A 13,424-nucleotide genomic window follows, 5' to 3' on the forward strand; every position below is an offset into this window, starting at 1 on the left:
CCTCCAATAGAATGACGGCAGATCCGACATCCCTCAGCTGTTTTCTAAATGTTTTTCACCCAGAAGCCTAACGTGAATTAGTTCAACGTAACGTCACAAGTTTATTTGACATCTTCATCAACTTGGTATTTTCAGCAGCAATGCTTGGCTGTTGTGTTGAGTGGGCATACATTTGTTTCCGGCGGCTTACATAAATAACGTTATGGGCTAACGTGACTTACTAGTAATTTGGACGGCGCTCCCTCCCCAAACCGTCGTTGACGTTACAAAATTATGGTAGCAGTAGAAACTATTAACTGTTATATCAACTAATAAAACACTCATTTCCCTAGGATGATCTAGGATGGTTCCCCAAGATGAAGTGTTCTTTTTTGCCTGCATGACAGTCTGGACAGGCCCTGGTGTGTAGACCAGGTGGTAATATGTGAGTGGATTGTTGCTATGCAACCCGAGGTCAGGGCTCAAAATACATAGGAAGACTTCTTCCTGCATACCTGCACTGGTGCAGGCGACCCTGAAAATTACCTACCCCAGACAAAATTTACCTTCACCATTCAGGCTTTAAATCTTACTAAAAACTGATCACAAAAATTCATGTAGAAATATTACTAGTACCACAAACGGTGGTAACAGTAACACAGAGACAATGCTGCAAATAAATATCCACAAATATTATTTATATACAAACACAGTACATAGACATCAGAAATACCTGCACAGCAGGAACCCTGGAAGAATAGCCCATAATGGGCTAAAGGGTATCTCAATAAACTGAAATAAACTGAAACTGAAGCAGGTTGGCAGAAAAGCCTGTCCAGTCTGGACTGTTGGGGGGGGACCAGTCCAGTCTTGTAAAAGGGTCTGCATGGGGTCAAGGCCTGGTTTTGATAGAAAGTCCAAATAGCCACTATTCAAGACACTGCTATGTTGAGACATTGCGATGCTGTGAAGAGATTGGGTGGCCAGTGCGATGCCCATCCGGGATGGCATCCTTTTGAGGACGGATACCCGTCTGGGGTGGCCTTTGTGGCCAGCGGGCGCTTAAAAAACTGGCCTGGACGGTCGGGGATGGTCCGAATGCACCTGACCCCGTCCACCCCGACCTGGGGGACAGGGTCCGGGATGGGGCTCTGGGATGGGGGCAGGGATGGGTACGGATGGCCTCTGGGACGGGGCTGGGTGGGCTCTGGGACGGTACGGATGGACTCCGGGACGGGGCTGGGTGGGCTCTGGGACAGATCCGGGCGCTTTTATGGACGGGTTTTCGGACAACGTGAATTGGCTCTGGACGGTGTCCTGAGCCGCTGCGCTCACTTGGTGGCTTTATTCGGTGGTTAGGCCACACCAAGTAAATTTTATGGATGACGTCCGCGCGCGCATTGATTTTGGCCTGTTCCTAGAAAAAAAACAAGAAATTCCGCTTCCTGTAACTATGACCAAAGAGTCACGACAGTGCCGCAAATAGGTTTGTACGGACCAAAGCATCAAGCAACGAAATCATGACTTCAGGAATTCAGTTTGGTACATGCTGCCACATTTGAAGAAACTTGCTGACCGCTCCATCTATCTCCCCAAACTCACAGGACGACAACTGCTGTTCCACCTGACTTCTTGCTTGTTACACTGTGTCACCTCATTCAATTTGTGTCCTAACATTTGTCGTCTCTTAGTATATTTCTTATCTAGGCATCTTGTTTTTTAGGGCCCGTCTTTTTTTTTTTTCGCCCTCTCGCATTAGATTTAGGGTCTCCAAAGGACGTCATCCATAAAATTTACTTGGTGTGGCCTTATAGCAACTGACAAGGCTTTATCACACCATATTCACCTTGGGGCGGGTCATTAACCCTTAATTAAAACGTCAGGCATTGTATCAGAGTTCGAAATACAAAGGTGCAATGTGCAAATTGCACGTAATTTTCAAGATTTGCACCTAAAAATATTTTGAATGTGCAATTTTGCACCTGGAAAATACCGATATATCATGTTTGCACTGCGTATCTCCGAAGTTTCTTGCTGTGTCGACATCGCGCTGGGCGCATGGCAGCCATATTGTTTTCCTTACTGTACATCCTGGGAACAAGCTGCTCTCGTCCCCAGGTGAAGACGCGAAGGCACTACGTAATGATTTACCAAATATGGCAAGACGCGAAGGCCTACGTGGCTGATTTACCAAATATGGTGAGACCCGCGAAACTTGTTGCCCGATGTGGGACGAAGTCCTTCGGCAGAGTAATTTCGGCTTTTTCGTCCAATTTTCGGGGAAATTCGGTGAAAAACAGAGTTTTCGGATTTCCCAGCATTCAGTGCTACCCAGGAAATTTGTAAAGCATGAAGAAGGGCCCATGAAGAAGGGGTCGATTTTCAAGTTCTTTTCACGGGCCCAGCCGGCATCAGAGGCTGGTGCAGCCGGTGGCGGTGGACAGAGACTGGTGCAGCCGGGGACGGTGGATTGGGAGATGCCACCGGGTCCACCGTCTCCGAGGATCCCGCGGCCGCGGCCGATGTTGACGACGCGCCCCTAGAGGAGGGGGAGGGGAGCGCCAAGAAGCAAAAATTTACGTTGTTTTTTTCTAAGCAGTATTTTTTCCTTATATCATGCACGATATTCAAGGTAAACAAATATGCAAAATAAATGAAATTTATTGCTCGCATACTGTTGGTAAATTTTCTTTATGTGCCGTATAAGATGTGGAAGTTCCAACTGTAGTGTTCGTGACATGATACCCCGGTATGACGAGTGAGAGGGCCAGAAGTCACTAGCGGCGTCCTTTGAAGCTAATGCCGACAAATTTTTTTTGTGTCTTCTTTTTTTTTTTTATAAACACAGATGATACTAGCATTGTTCATGTTTTGTTTGGTCCCTTCTTTTTAATGTATACTAAAACTTCTATATGCAGCGGCAGGCTAAGAAGGTTAATACACAGTAAAACAGTTGCAAACCTAAAGATGCAAGGCTAAATATAATTTTGCACATAAATTTTTCTAATTGCACCTAAAAATTTTGCCAATGTGCAATTTTGGACGTACCTGAAAAAAAGTATTTCGAACACTGTTGTATGCATGTATTCTACAATGTTGTGGTGCGTCTTTTTATTTTACGGTATCAAAACAATTTCCAGAAGCGTGCTGGAAACAGGTTGGGAGGGTGCACGTGGCGAGATCGTCGGCGTAATTTTTGTTCTTTGTCTGACTGTTGATCGTAACATCTGACCACATAAATGGTTGTTCACTTATCTGTCCTTCAACAGAAAAACTGAAAGATAAACTTGTTTGTCAACATCGCTGTTTTTCTACTGCTGTAACTCTGCTTCTGGTGCCCCGCCACGAATATCCATTCTTCATTGAGAACGATCCTCGTTTGATGAACTAGTTAATTATATAAATGTGTACGATGTTGTGGGAAGAAGTGCCGCTGCTGAGTAGTGGATCTATCCTACAAATGTGCTTCAAGAGGCACAAAAGCCCGGACATGAACTGAACACTGTTCTCGCCTTCAAGAATGTGCGCATGTGCAAGGGCCAAAACCCCGCTGTGCGCGCCTGGCACCCGCTAACATCACCTCACTCATTTAACATCACCCGGCATCAATTAACGTTGGCTTACGTAAGGCGCCTGTGCCTACGCTGGACGGGCCAGGGACGGGTTGGGAGGGACGGTCAGGCGTCCCTGGTTTCTGGGATTGGCCCAGCTGCCCGGAGCGTCAATTTTTGGACGGCCTTAACTTATGTTGGGACGGGGGGACGGTCTGGGATGGGCCAGGGCGGGCTTGGATGGCCAGGGACGCCGTCCAGGGTATCCGGGATGCTTTAATTTTTAAAGAGGATTGCCTGGAACCCCCATCCAGAGCCTTTATTCAGGTTTTTCTGCCCCCCCTAGACCAGTCCAGACTGGACAGGTTTTTCTGCCAACCCATTTGAAGCTGTGCTACAGTGCACCCAATTTTTTTCTGTGGGTGCACCAGTGCACCCAAATATCTTCATAGATTTACGTATGTCAAAATGCTAAATGTATAGCAGTAACTTATACAGCATATCCTTAACATCAGATTCAGAAAAATAATATGAAAACCTTCTTGTACTACTTATATGTATCATGTGTATTATGTCATTGTTTGTGATTATTGATTATATTTCAGTCCATACCATGGTATGGATGAAATATATTGTGTTCTCTCATATTTCTTCTCCTTCTTCTTCTTCTCCTCCTCCTGCCAAACAGTCAAAGGGATTCAACTCTGTCATTTGTCAGCCAAATGACTTCAAATTTGGCATGGAGGTAGAGTGGGCCAATACCCCCAGGTTTTTTTTTCATTTTTCTGATACATGGCTTTTGAAAAATTTTTATGAAGGTTTTTTTGGGGCATTTTTTGCCAAAAAATGGATTTTTGGATCCCGAGCCCTGGTTTTACAACCAAATGATCTGAAATTCAGTATAAGGGTACCTTGAACATGTGTCTACAGAATAGCAGTCACATATTTGGCATACACCACTTCCAAATGACTCTTTTCAGCAAAAAAGGGCCAAAATTGCTATACCCGTTCCATGTTCTATCTGAAGAATGACCCGTTCTATCTGCCGTTGGCCATGGAACACATGTTCCATTGTGGGTTACCTGAGGTCACATTGCACGTAAGTCGTGCGTAATGACCCACACATTCAATTTTATGTGCCTAAGACCTTCAAAATGTATCAAATCACATCATTGTTAGTATTTGCATACCTGTAATAAGATTAGTAAAGCTTTCGAGATTCAATGTGCTTGTTCTTTCATCTTTGTTCTCAATTACATAGCTACTATATATAATTCATTTATTTGAGAATCTTTGCCAGTTTTACACTGGGGTAAGTTTGGAATAGTCCAATTTTGCGTGGGAGGGAGATGGACTGAAATATGCTGTATTTGCTCCCAAGCAAATGTCGGCCTCTCTAGTTGATTCTTAGGTTATTATAAATTGATTGTAAATTGATTGCATCAATTCAGCCCTATATAAGGCTGCAATTGCATGGGTAATGTTTAGCCAATAAGGAAATATAGTGCAACTGTCAGAATTTTTACAATGCACCAGTGCACCCAAATATTTTGAATTCATAGGTTTACGTACGTTAAAAAGCTTTAATAGCATTTTTCTAGGCAGATATTGGGTGAATTGTGCCAGCTACAGTAGTAGTAGCATCATAGCGGCTGGCCAGGCATTTGTCGGTGTTTAAACTGTGAAAATTGTTACAACAATTTGTGTCCAAAGGACTCTTGTTTTCAAGATTCTCTTCACTTCTTGCAGGGATCATCCTTGAGTATGAACAAGGAGGGCAGACCAAGACGAAGTCTGTGGATCTGTTGGACCTGAAACCAGAGTAAGTTCAAATTGTGTGTTTAAGAAAATTACTGTTGGATTTTTGGTTTCAGTCCTGAAATTATATATAAGTAGCCTGGTTACCAGACCTATTATAGCTCCCAAATCCAACATCCTCTCTGCAAATGGAGAGAATATAGGTCTCGCAAGCTATAATAATAGGTTTAGGCCAAGGCAAAAAAAAAGTTGTTTCCTGTTTCCCAACTAACCGTAGAAAAAAACTACCAACCCTAGCCTTTTTTTTTGTTTGGAGTTTGGAGCAAAGAAAACAAGTTAGCCACAAGAACAAAAGAGTAATTATACAATAGTGGGACCCCAATGCTCCGTATTGTTGGGTGCTAATTTCTCATTTTGAGTGAAAATTTACATGCGTCACAGTGTGAGCATGTGGTGTCACTTATCGGCTCGATCCAAACCAAACGCGGCCTGTAAACTTCTTTATGATTCCTAGATGTCTATCGGTAACGAAAATGTGAAAAATATTGCAGTTGCAGAATGAGACAGACGGAAACTAAGGTAAATTTCTTTCATTGTAACGCTGGATGTTCATTTTCCTGGCAGGTCTCCTTGTATAAGTGATCATCAGTAACAACAAGCGGCCCCAAAAAAAGTCTAGGGGATTCATAGTGTCGGTCGGGTATTTAGCCGTTGTGAACATAAAAGTACTTACAAATATTTTTTATTTTGATATGTACATCATGTACATCTGTATATTATCTATAGTATAGATACATTTTTATGATTTTTCTTTTTGCAGAACTGATGTAGATGCAGTATTAGATGAGATTTCTCGTAAGGAACCACTCATCACCCCTTCTCGTATGGACCAAGTCAGAACACTCATCAACAGTATCCTTACAGCTGCATGATGTAACATTGGGACAATACAAAAAGTAAATTTTCTGGTTATTTCTGTAACATCTGTGTCCATAATATCACCAGGGTCCATAATATCGCCACCTTGAGAAATAGTGTGCTTTAAGATATTTTAACTGCAACATACTTTTGGTATGCACCCTGCACACCTCAAATGTACATACCTAGGGTATGTTGCAGTAAAAATATCTTTAAGCACACTTTTTCTCAAGGTGGTGATATTATGGACACAGATGTTACACGTATCAATAGTACAAATTTCTGTTATTGACATGATCATACTGTCAATTATATTTTAATTTCCAATATTGACGGGATCTTTTGTATCAATCAGAAGCCAAAATCTTCCATCATTTCAACATCAATCTGTAAGAAATACACATCTACACTTTATGAAGACTTGAACTCAACTCAACTATTTATTTAACTTCCAACCGGCCGGTTCTAAAGCCCCTTCTGTCGAACAGGTATGGAACCGGTTTAGATCACCTGTTCAAACACGACTCAGGTACTTGCGCTGGCACATGTCCGAACAGGTGGCTGGCCCTGCTCGAGGAAGGGGTTAGAACCGGCGAGAATACAATGCTATCTATGGACATTGTAACATTATGACATTAACAATATACATTGTAACAGTTACAAATCATTTGCATATTAATGCACTTAGTATAATTTTTGGTACCTTAATGACCATTCCCCTGTTCTGTCCATTATTATTATTCTCCTTGGAAAGATGTTTGTGCTTACAAATCGTAATATTCTTTTATCTGCTTTAAATCTTTTGTGTGCTATATTTGCCCCTGAGCTATGAGGAAGAAGATCTTGACATCCTTCCGCGGAAGAGTTAAGTTAGTGGTTGACGTTTGAATGTTCGCAGATGTATCTTATGGTGGGCTGGACGGATTTGTCTGTGACTCGGTATAATGTATACGTTTTGCTATTGGGGTCCAGATGATGCGCTTTCCTTTTTAAAATTGTATATGTGTTTTCGGTGTTATTTATTTATTCGGGTTTTATGGCTTGGCTGTTGTTTTGGCTGGAGAATGCCGGGTTTTACCATTCAGAAAAGGGGTCAGACAAATTAAAGAGGTGCCAGGTTCTGATTAGTTTTTCCAATGAGGTTTTCAATAGAACGCAAGACTAGTGTGGAAAGGGGTTGTTGATATGTTGTTCCAAATGTTAAACATGATACAACCTGGTGCAGCTGACAGCTGTGGTGAACTGAAAGCAAAATTTAACATTTGGTTGGCATTCCAAGTTTTAACTTGCATTGTTATTGCTGGGAGGGAAATTTAGCGCTTATGCTCAACGACAAATAGTAAATATTTCAATTGGTAAGCTTAATGATGATCCTTGACATGGCCATCAGAACTTCAGCTGAAACTTTCTGCTGCTGACGACCATGCCTTTTACCTGTTCAAGGTAAGTTGTAATATTATTTTCCCTTGTCGGACAACTGTCATGACCCCTTGATTGAACTATTATTTCAGTCCATACTACAGGTACCATAGTCTACCATATTACTTTTAAGCAGATGCAAACAATCGAATGTAAATTATGTAAATGAAATTTGCATAATTAATGCAATTGCATCATTACATCATAGGCTTTGATACATGTAATGCATGGCACATAGAACATTAACAGATAAATTATGCATGGATCCTGTCAAAAGTGTGAAAATTTGTACTTATGACGGGGTGATCCTTGCAAGTACCATATGTGGGGACTTTTTGAACAGTTTTACTAAAAAGCAAGTGTATGGTGGTTTTCGGCACTACATGGGGGATTGGAAAACACCTAAATGCTGAAAAGCACTATTTGGGGACTTAATAAATAGCCCTGTATGGGGTTTCAAGAACATTTGACTGAAAAGCCCTGACAGTGTCTTGGGAGTTTTGAGAATATTTTACTGAAAACTGTTTTGGGGACTACATTAGGTATTTGATATTTAGGACAAAATAATACTTTCAGTTTTAGGGCCTTTCCACCCAAAATCCTATTTGTAAATGATGATTTATTGGTTTCTGCCAACCCCGCACATATTTGCAGTGATATCTGACCTGCTCAGTGTTCCCGGCTAGCGCCCGATTATCCACTAGGCGCAGCGACTGGACCTGTGACGTCACCGGTTTCATTCTGCTACTAGCTGTTTACAATGGCAGGCATGTCTGGGCCTTGATCGGCCGGGCAACCCTTTCATTATGAGTCACAGACAGACAGTAGTGGTTACTCTGACCCTGAACCAGGCGATGAGAACGTTTTACTGAAAAGCAGTGCATCATGGGGTTTCAAGAATATTTACGTACTTAATTACCTAGAAGGCGTTTTCAGAGGCGTTTGTGTATGTGTGTGTCCATCTGGAGACACGAGAACTTGAGAAGGCTTAAATGGCTTGTTTAGATATTTGGTACATGTAGGTGGGTAGGTCTTGATGAGACCTCAAAATAATTAGATTTTGGAACCCCCAGCGGCTTGTTATGGTGCTGCAGCTGAACTTCCGGTTTTGATATCTCATGATCTAGACATGCTAGGGTTATGAAATTTGGATGGTAGGTAACTGACTTCTGCTGGGAAAGAAGTGACGTGAGTTTGGGCTCTGGAACTGCAGGGCTATCTGTTTGAAAATATTCAAAAGAGGATAACTCAAGAACCAGTTGACGGATCATCGTAATTTTTGGTATGTAGGTACCTTACGTTATGCTTAATATAATGTGACAATTATGCATATATGGATGTAATTTGCATAATTTATGGGGAAATTCTATAAAACAGATGCATTCCATGATAGGACTATTGAAGGTTGTGACATTGGCAATTGAGAATGAGAGAAACATAGGCAGATATTGATTATGTAAATGAAGACTTAATTTGCATAATTAATGAGAAAATGCTATAATTCTGTAATGATAACTGCCTGGAATTTCATACTTGTGGTATTTGAAAGTTCAGTAAAGGTCAACATTATTTAACATAATGTATTCCATTCAGGACCTCATTTGCATAATTTATGAGGAAATACTAGAATGGCATCATTTGTTAATATAAGACTCTTGGTTGAGAACATGATTAACATATATAATTCATGAAAATGAGTATCCTATTTGCACAATCAGGGCGAATAATCTATAATTTGTCAGCCATAAAGACTTACATAATGTGAGGAAGGTATGTAGGTAGCTTACGTTATGCTTAATATAATTATGTGACAATTATGCATATATGGATGTTATTTGCATAATTTATCGGGATTTTCTATAAATAAGCTGCATTCCATGATAGGACTATTGAAGGTTTTGACATTTATCAGATGGACAGTCTTGTTGCCCCGATGGCAGTAACTTGACTGCTATGGGACCGGTGAGGTGAGGTGAGTGATGAAGGTATGAGATCGGGGAACTCTAGTTACTAATAAGACAATAGACTAGTGCTAGCTTGATCATGTATTAATATGTATACGTATACATGTATCCATGTGTTGTGATCTGCTAATAGTATGTATTTAACCCAGTGTGTGTTATTATGTTCAATAAAAGTCTCCATTCAATCGTCCAATATGATATAAAACACTTGACTGTTGTGGGAAGGATCATTTTAACAGTAACTGTATTTTGATGTAGGTGCTTCGGGCTCATATTCTTCCACTCACCAATGTTGCCTTCAACAAGTCTGGATCAATGTAAGTCCCATCCACTTCTTTGCATTCATTCGTTGGAAAGGTACATGTATCATGCATATGTAGTCAAACTATAGTATGATGAGCAGACAAGTTTGTAGACTGTGGTCTTCTTATTCAAATTAAGCATGGGGCAAGGCAAGGCAGAGACACACAAAAAACTGTGCCAAAATTACCACCCATTTTAAAAAAGACTGCACCATTGACCCAAAATGACCCAGTCAGCGCCATTTTACATTGTGCAAAGACTGTCATATGCTTTCAAAGTCTATGGCAAACTGGTATTACATTATGTATTTCATTATAGATTTCTCCTTAGTTATCATCAAAAAACTTCTCTGCCACACCGTGTCCTTGAGAAATGATACAATCATTATGATTATATGCAGAGATCGGGTCATGTTCGGTTCCAAATAGTGCAAGTCCCTAAATGCTTACATCTATGTGGGAAAAATTGGGGACGGAGAAAAAGTGGTCGTTATGGCCAGATGGCTGGCATATAGAGCCTGTCTGTTTGAGCAAGTTTACTATAAAATTTTACACCTGCACATCATCACATGGTTTACATTGTATATCTGATTCAGTTGTTATATGATATTAGCTGTCCAGGTCTCTTCATATGGCAGCCTTTTGGGAACCTTGCACTGCAGCTTGTGAAAAGCATTCTTTTGTGAAGGGGTTAATGGAAAAAGGAGTCCAGTCCAATTGGCGGAAAAAGCAGTCCAGTCCGATTTTGGGGTGGAAAAAGCAGTCCGGTGGTTTCTACGAAATTCTATGAAAGACCATAGGCACAATTTTTTCTTGTGTGTGAACTTCTAGTTTCTATGGGTACTTAGAGTTTCTATGAGTACTTAGAGTTTCTATGGGTACTTAGATTTTCTATGAGTACTTAGAGTTTGTATGGGAACTTAGAGTTTCTATGAGTACTTAGAGTTTGTACGGGAACTTAGAGTTTGTACGGGAACTTACAGTTTGTAACTTACATATCATCGTCATCATCATACCTCCGGATTATTACTTACATATAAGTAATAATAATTAGTCAAAAGATGAAGCGGTCAACTGACGAAATTTCCAGGGCCGATCCTGCTTGCAAGTAGCCTGATTAAATCGCTTTACGGTTGCCAGCTGCCCAACATCCAGCCGGCCCCTGCTAAAGCCGCGTATGGCAGACTTTGCATTACACCGACAAGCATGTAAGTACCGGAAGTACAATTGTAAGAAAGAATCTCTTAATAATTAACTTTTGTTTATTGTGGATAGGTGACCTGTATGTACATTTGTATAGAAACTACTTTTCGGTGGTCCCAAGAGGTGTAAATCGGTTGTCCGCTATTCCTCACCCAAGACTGCCTGAATTACGGGTTAAGGCGGCATATAGTGAGTCACATATATGCTAATTCAAGTTCCCATACAAACTCTAAGTAGTCATAGAAATTCTAAGTACCCATAGAAACTGTAAGTACTCATAGAAGCTCGAAGTCCCCATAGAAACTAGAAGTACACACACATGAAAAAATTGTGCCTATGGTCTTTCGTAGAATTTTGTAGAAACCACCGGACTGCTTTTTCCACCCCAAAATCGGACTGGACTGCTTTTTCCGCCAATCGGACTGGACTCCTTTTTCCATTAACCCTTTGTGAAGCTAATAATTGGGCACTGAATCAACTCCAAATTTTAAAATGCTCAATATTTTAGCCCAAAAGTTGCAGAAAGTCCCTCTTTATCAAAATAGGTTTTCCCCCTGTACCAATAAGCAGCCTAGTACATGTATTTTGAAAGTTTATGTCTCTTATCATATGATAGCATTTGAGGCTATCATAGGATTTTTTCCCCTGTCGCTTCATATTTTTAATGAAAAAAATCAGAGAACCAACAAATCAAATTGATGTTCTCATGATTACGCACAGTTTTTATTTTTGCAAGCCACAGTGAGTGACAGGCTCTGAACTGTGTGTAACTTGCAGGTTTATCACAGGAAGCTATGACAGAACCTGTAAGGTTTGGGACACTGCTTCAGGAGAAGAACTGCACACCCTGGAGGGACATAGAAATGTGGTTTATGCCATTGCTTTTAACAATCCATATGGGTAAGTTGAGCAACTTTTTAACTCCATGAAAAATGGAGTGTAGTTTTGGGTCTGGATGATGTGGGGTGAGGCATAACTCAAGATCTGCAGGTGGGTAGGGGAGGTGAACCAGATGGTGAAGGTCAATTGTAGGCACTTGCTGATTGACCTTGATACTACTGTAAGTCTCTTTAGATTCGCGGGGCCTAAAGTTCGCGGTTTCGGGAAAATGGACAATCCGCGGTATTTTTAGATTCGCGATTTCTCCCTGGCTATTCAAAAAAGAATTTGTAAAATGCATTTTAAGAATAATGAAAGTTTGTGTCCCGGCATTTATCTCCTAAAACGCGGCGCAAAAATTTGTTTCCTGCCCCGCGCGAGGCTGCCTGCATGCTTTGTTGGTATGCAAATGTTGCATCACATGTCCGCATTACGCGTCTCTGATTGGTTGTTACGTCGTGCCAGCGGTAATGCACATTCAAACTGAAGCGAGTGAAACAATTTTCTTCGGAAATATCGCTAACGCGCTATTTTCCAGATTGACACTGTAGTGAAGAAATGCATAATGAAAAGAATCTTTCAGGAAAACATGTGAGATTTTGGCGTTCGATGAATGCGGAAGTGTCCCAAGGTCGCCTTCTTGTAGCCACGTTACGCTAGCGTTTATACCCATCAAAACAAGAAAAAACTCCAGTAAAAGAGAACCAAGTAATATTTCCCAGGTACCAACAATTATAATTTATATTTTTTGCCAGAATATTTGTAGACATGCCCGATGTGCCCGCATTTTAGCGGTATGGCCGGCGCTCTACATGCAAAGATTTTTGTCGGGCGGTACGCGGTTGACACGGCCTGCTATCGCTATTCGGTTTCTCATATTAATATTATTTTTTTATAACAGTTTAACTTTAATAGTTTCGATACAGTACTCAACTACGTACATCTGCTAAGAATAAAGTTGATTTGTGGATCGCGTGTTTCGCTTGAACTCGAAGTCCGTCGTGAATGCATGTGGGGTGGGGGGCACACTTACGCAAAACATATTCGCGGGGAAATAGATTCGCGGTACAAAGGCCCCCGCGAATTCCGCGAATCTAAATATACCGCGGAAATTTGTAGACTTACAGTACTCCAATAGAAATATTCTTACATCTTGCGCTGGGCATTCTCTGGACATGACCTTTAGGTGACATAAAGTTTTGTTTTAACAAAATGGTTTAGTGGTGTGAATTTGGCCCCCTAATCCTGGTTCTGCAGCTCTTGATTGGTTTGGGTCTGGCCTATAACATACATGTAGAACTGTGCATGTCAGCTTTAGTTTTTAGTGGTATCATAGACATGTTAAGTTAATAATGTGATTCATGTAAAAGAGGCATATACTGTTCATCCAGTTATACATGTAATTTACTAATTGTTCTTGTTATTGTCTCATTATATTCCAGTGACAAGTA

The 13,424-nt window shown here is 40.9% G+C and overlaps 1 protein-coding gene across 2 annotated transcripts in view; it reads left to right on the forward strand.

Annotated features, from left to right (window-relative positions):
- LOC109465114 (dynein assembly factor with WDR repeat domains 1-like) overlaps positions 1–13,424 on the forward strand; it is a 38,135-nt gene that overhangs the window by 3,707 nt on the left and 21,004 nt on the right. Inside the window, exons 2-6 of one of the 2 annotated variants that reach the window (XM_019762255.1) lie at positions 5,280–5,352; positions 6,109–6,200; positions 7,597–7,649; positions 9,848–9,906; positions 11,872–11,994. In XM_019762255.1, the coding sequence (XP_019617814.1) occupies positions 5,280–5,352; positions 6,109–6,200; positions 7,597–7,649; positions 9,848–9,906; positions 11,872–11,994 (400 nt within the window). The remainder of the gene's footprint in view (positions 1–5,279; positions 5,353–6,108; positions 6,201–7,596; positions 7,650–9,847; positions 9,907–11,871; positions 11,995–13,424) is intronic. The other variant, XM_019762256.1, reaches the window with a different exon arrangement.

The sequence above is a fragment of the Branchiostoma belcheri genome, unplaced genomic scaffold (assembly GCF_001625305.1).
Source record: "Branchiostoma belcheri isolate BF01 breed outbred unplaced genomic scaffold, Haploidv18h27 scaffold148, whole genome shotgun sequence".
Classification (NCBI taxonomy): domain Eukaryota; kingdom Metazoa; phylum Chordata; class Leptocardii; order Amphioxiformes; family Branchiostomatidae; genus Branchiostoma; species Branchiostoma belcheri.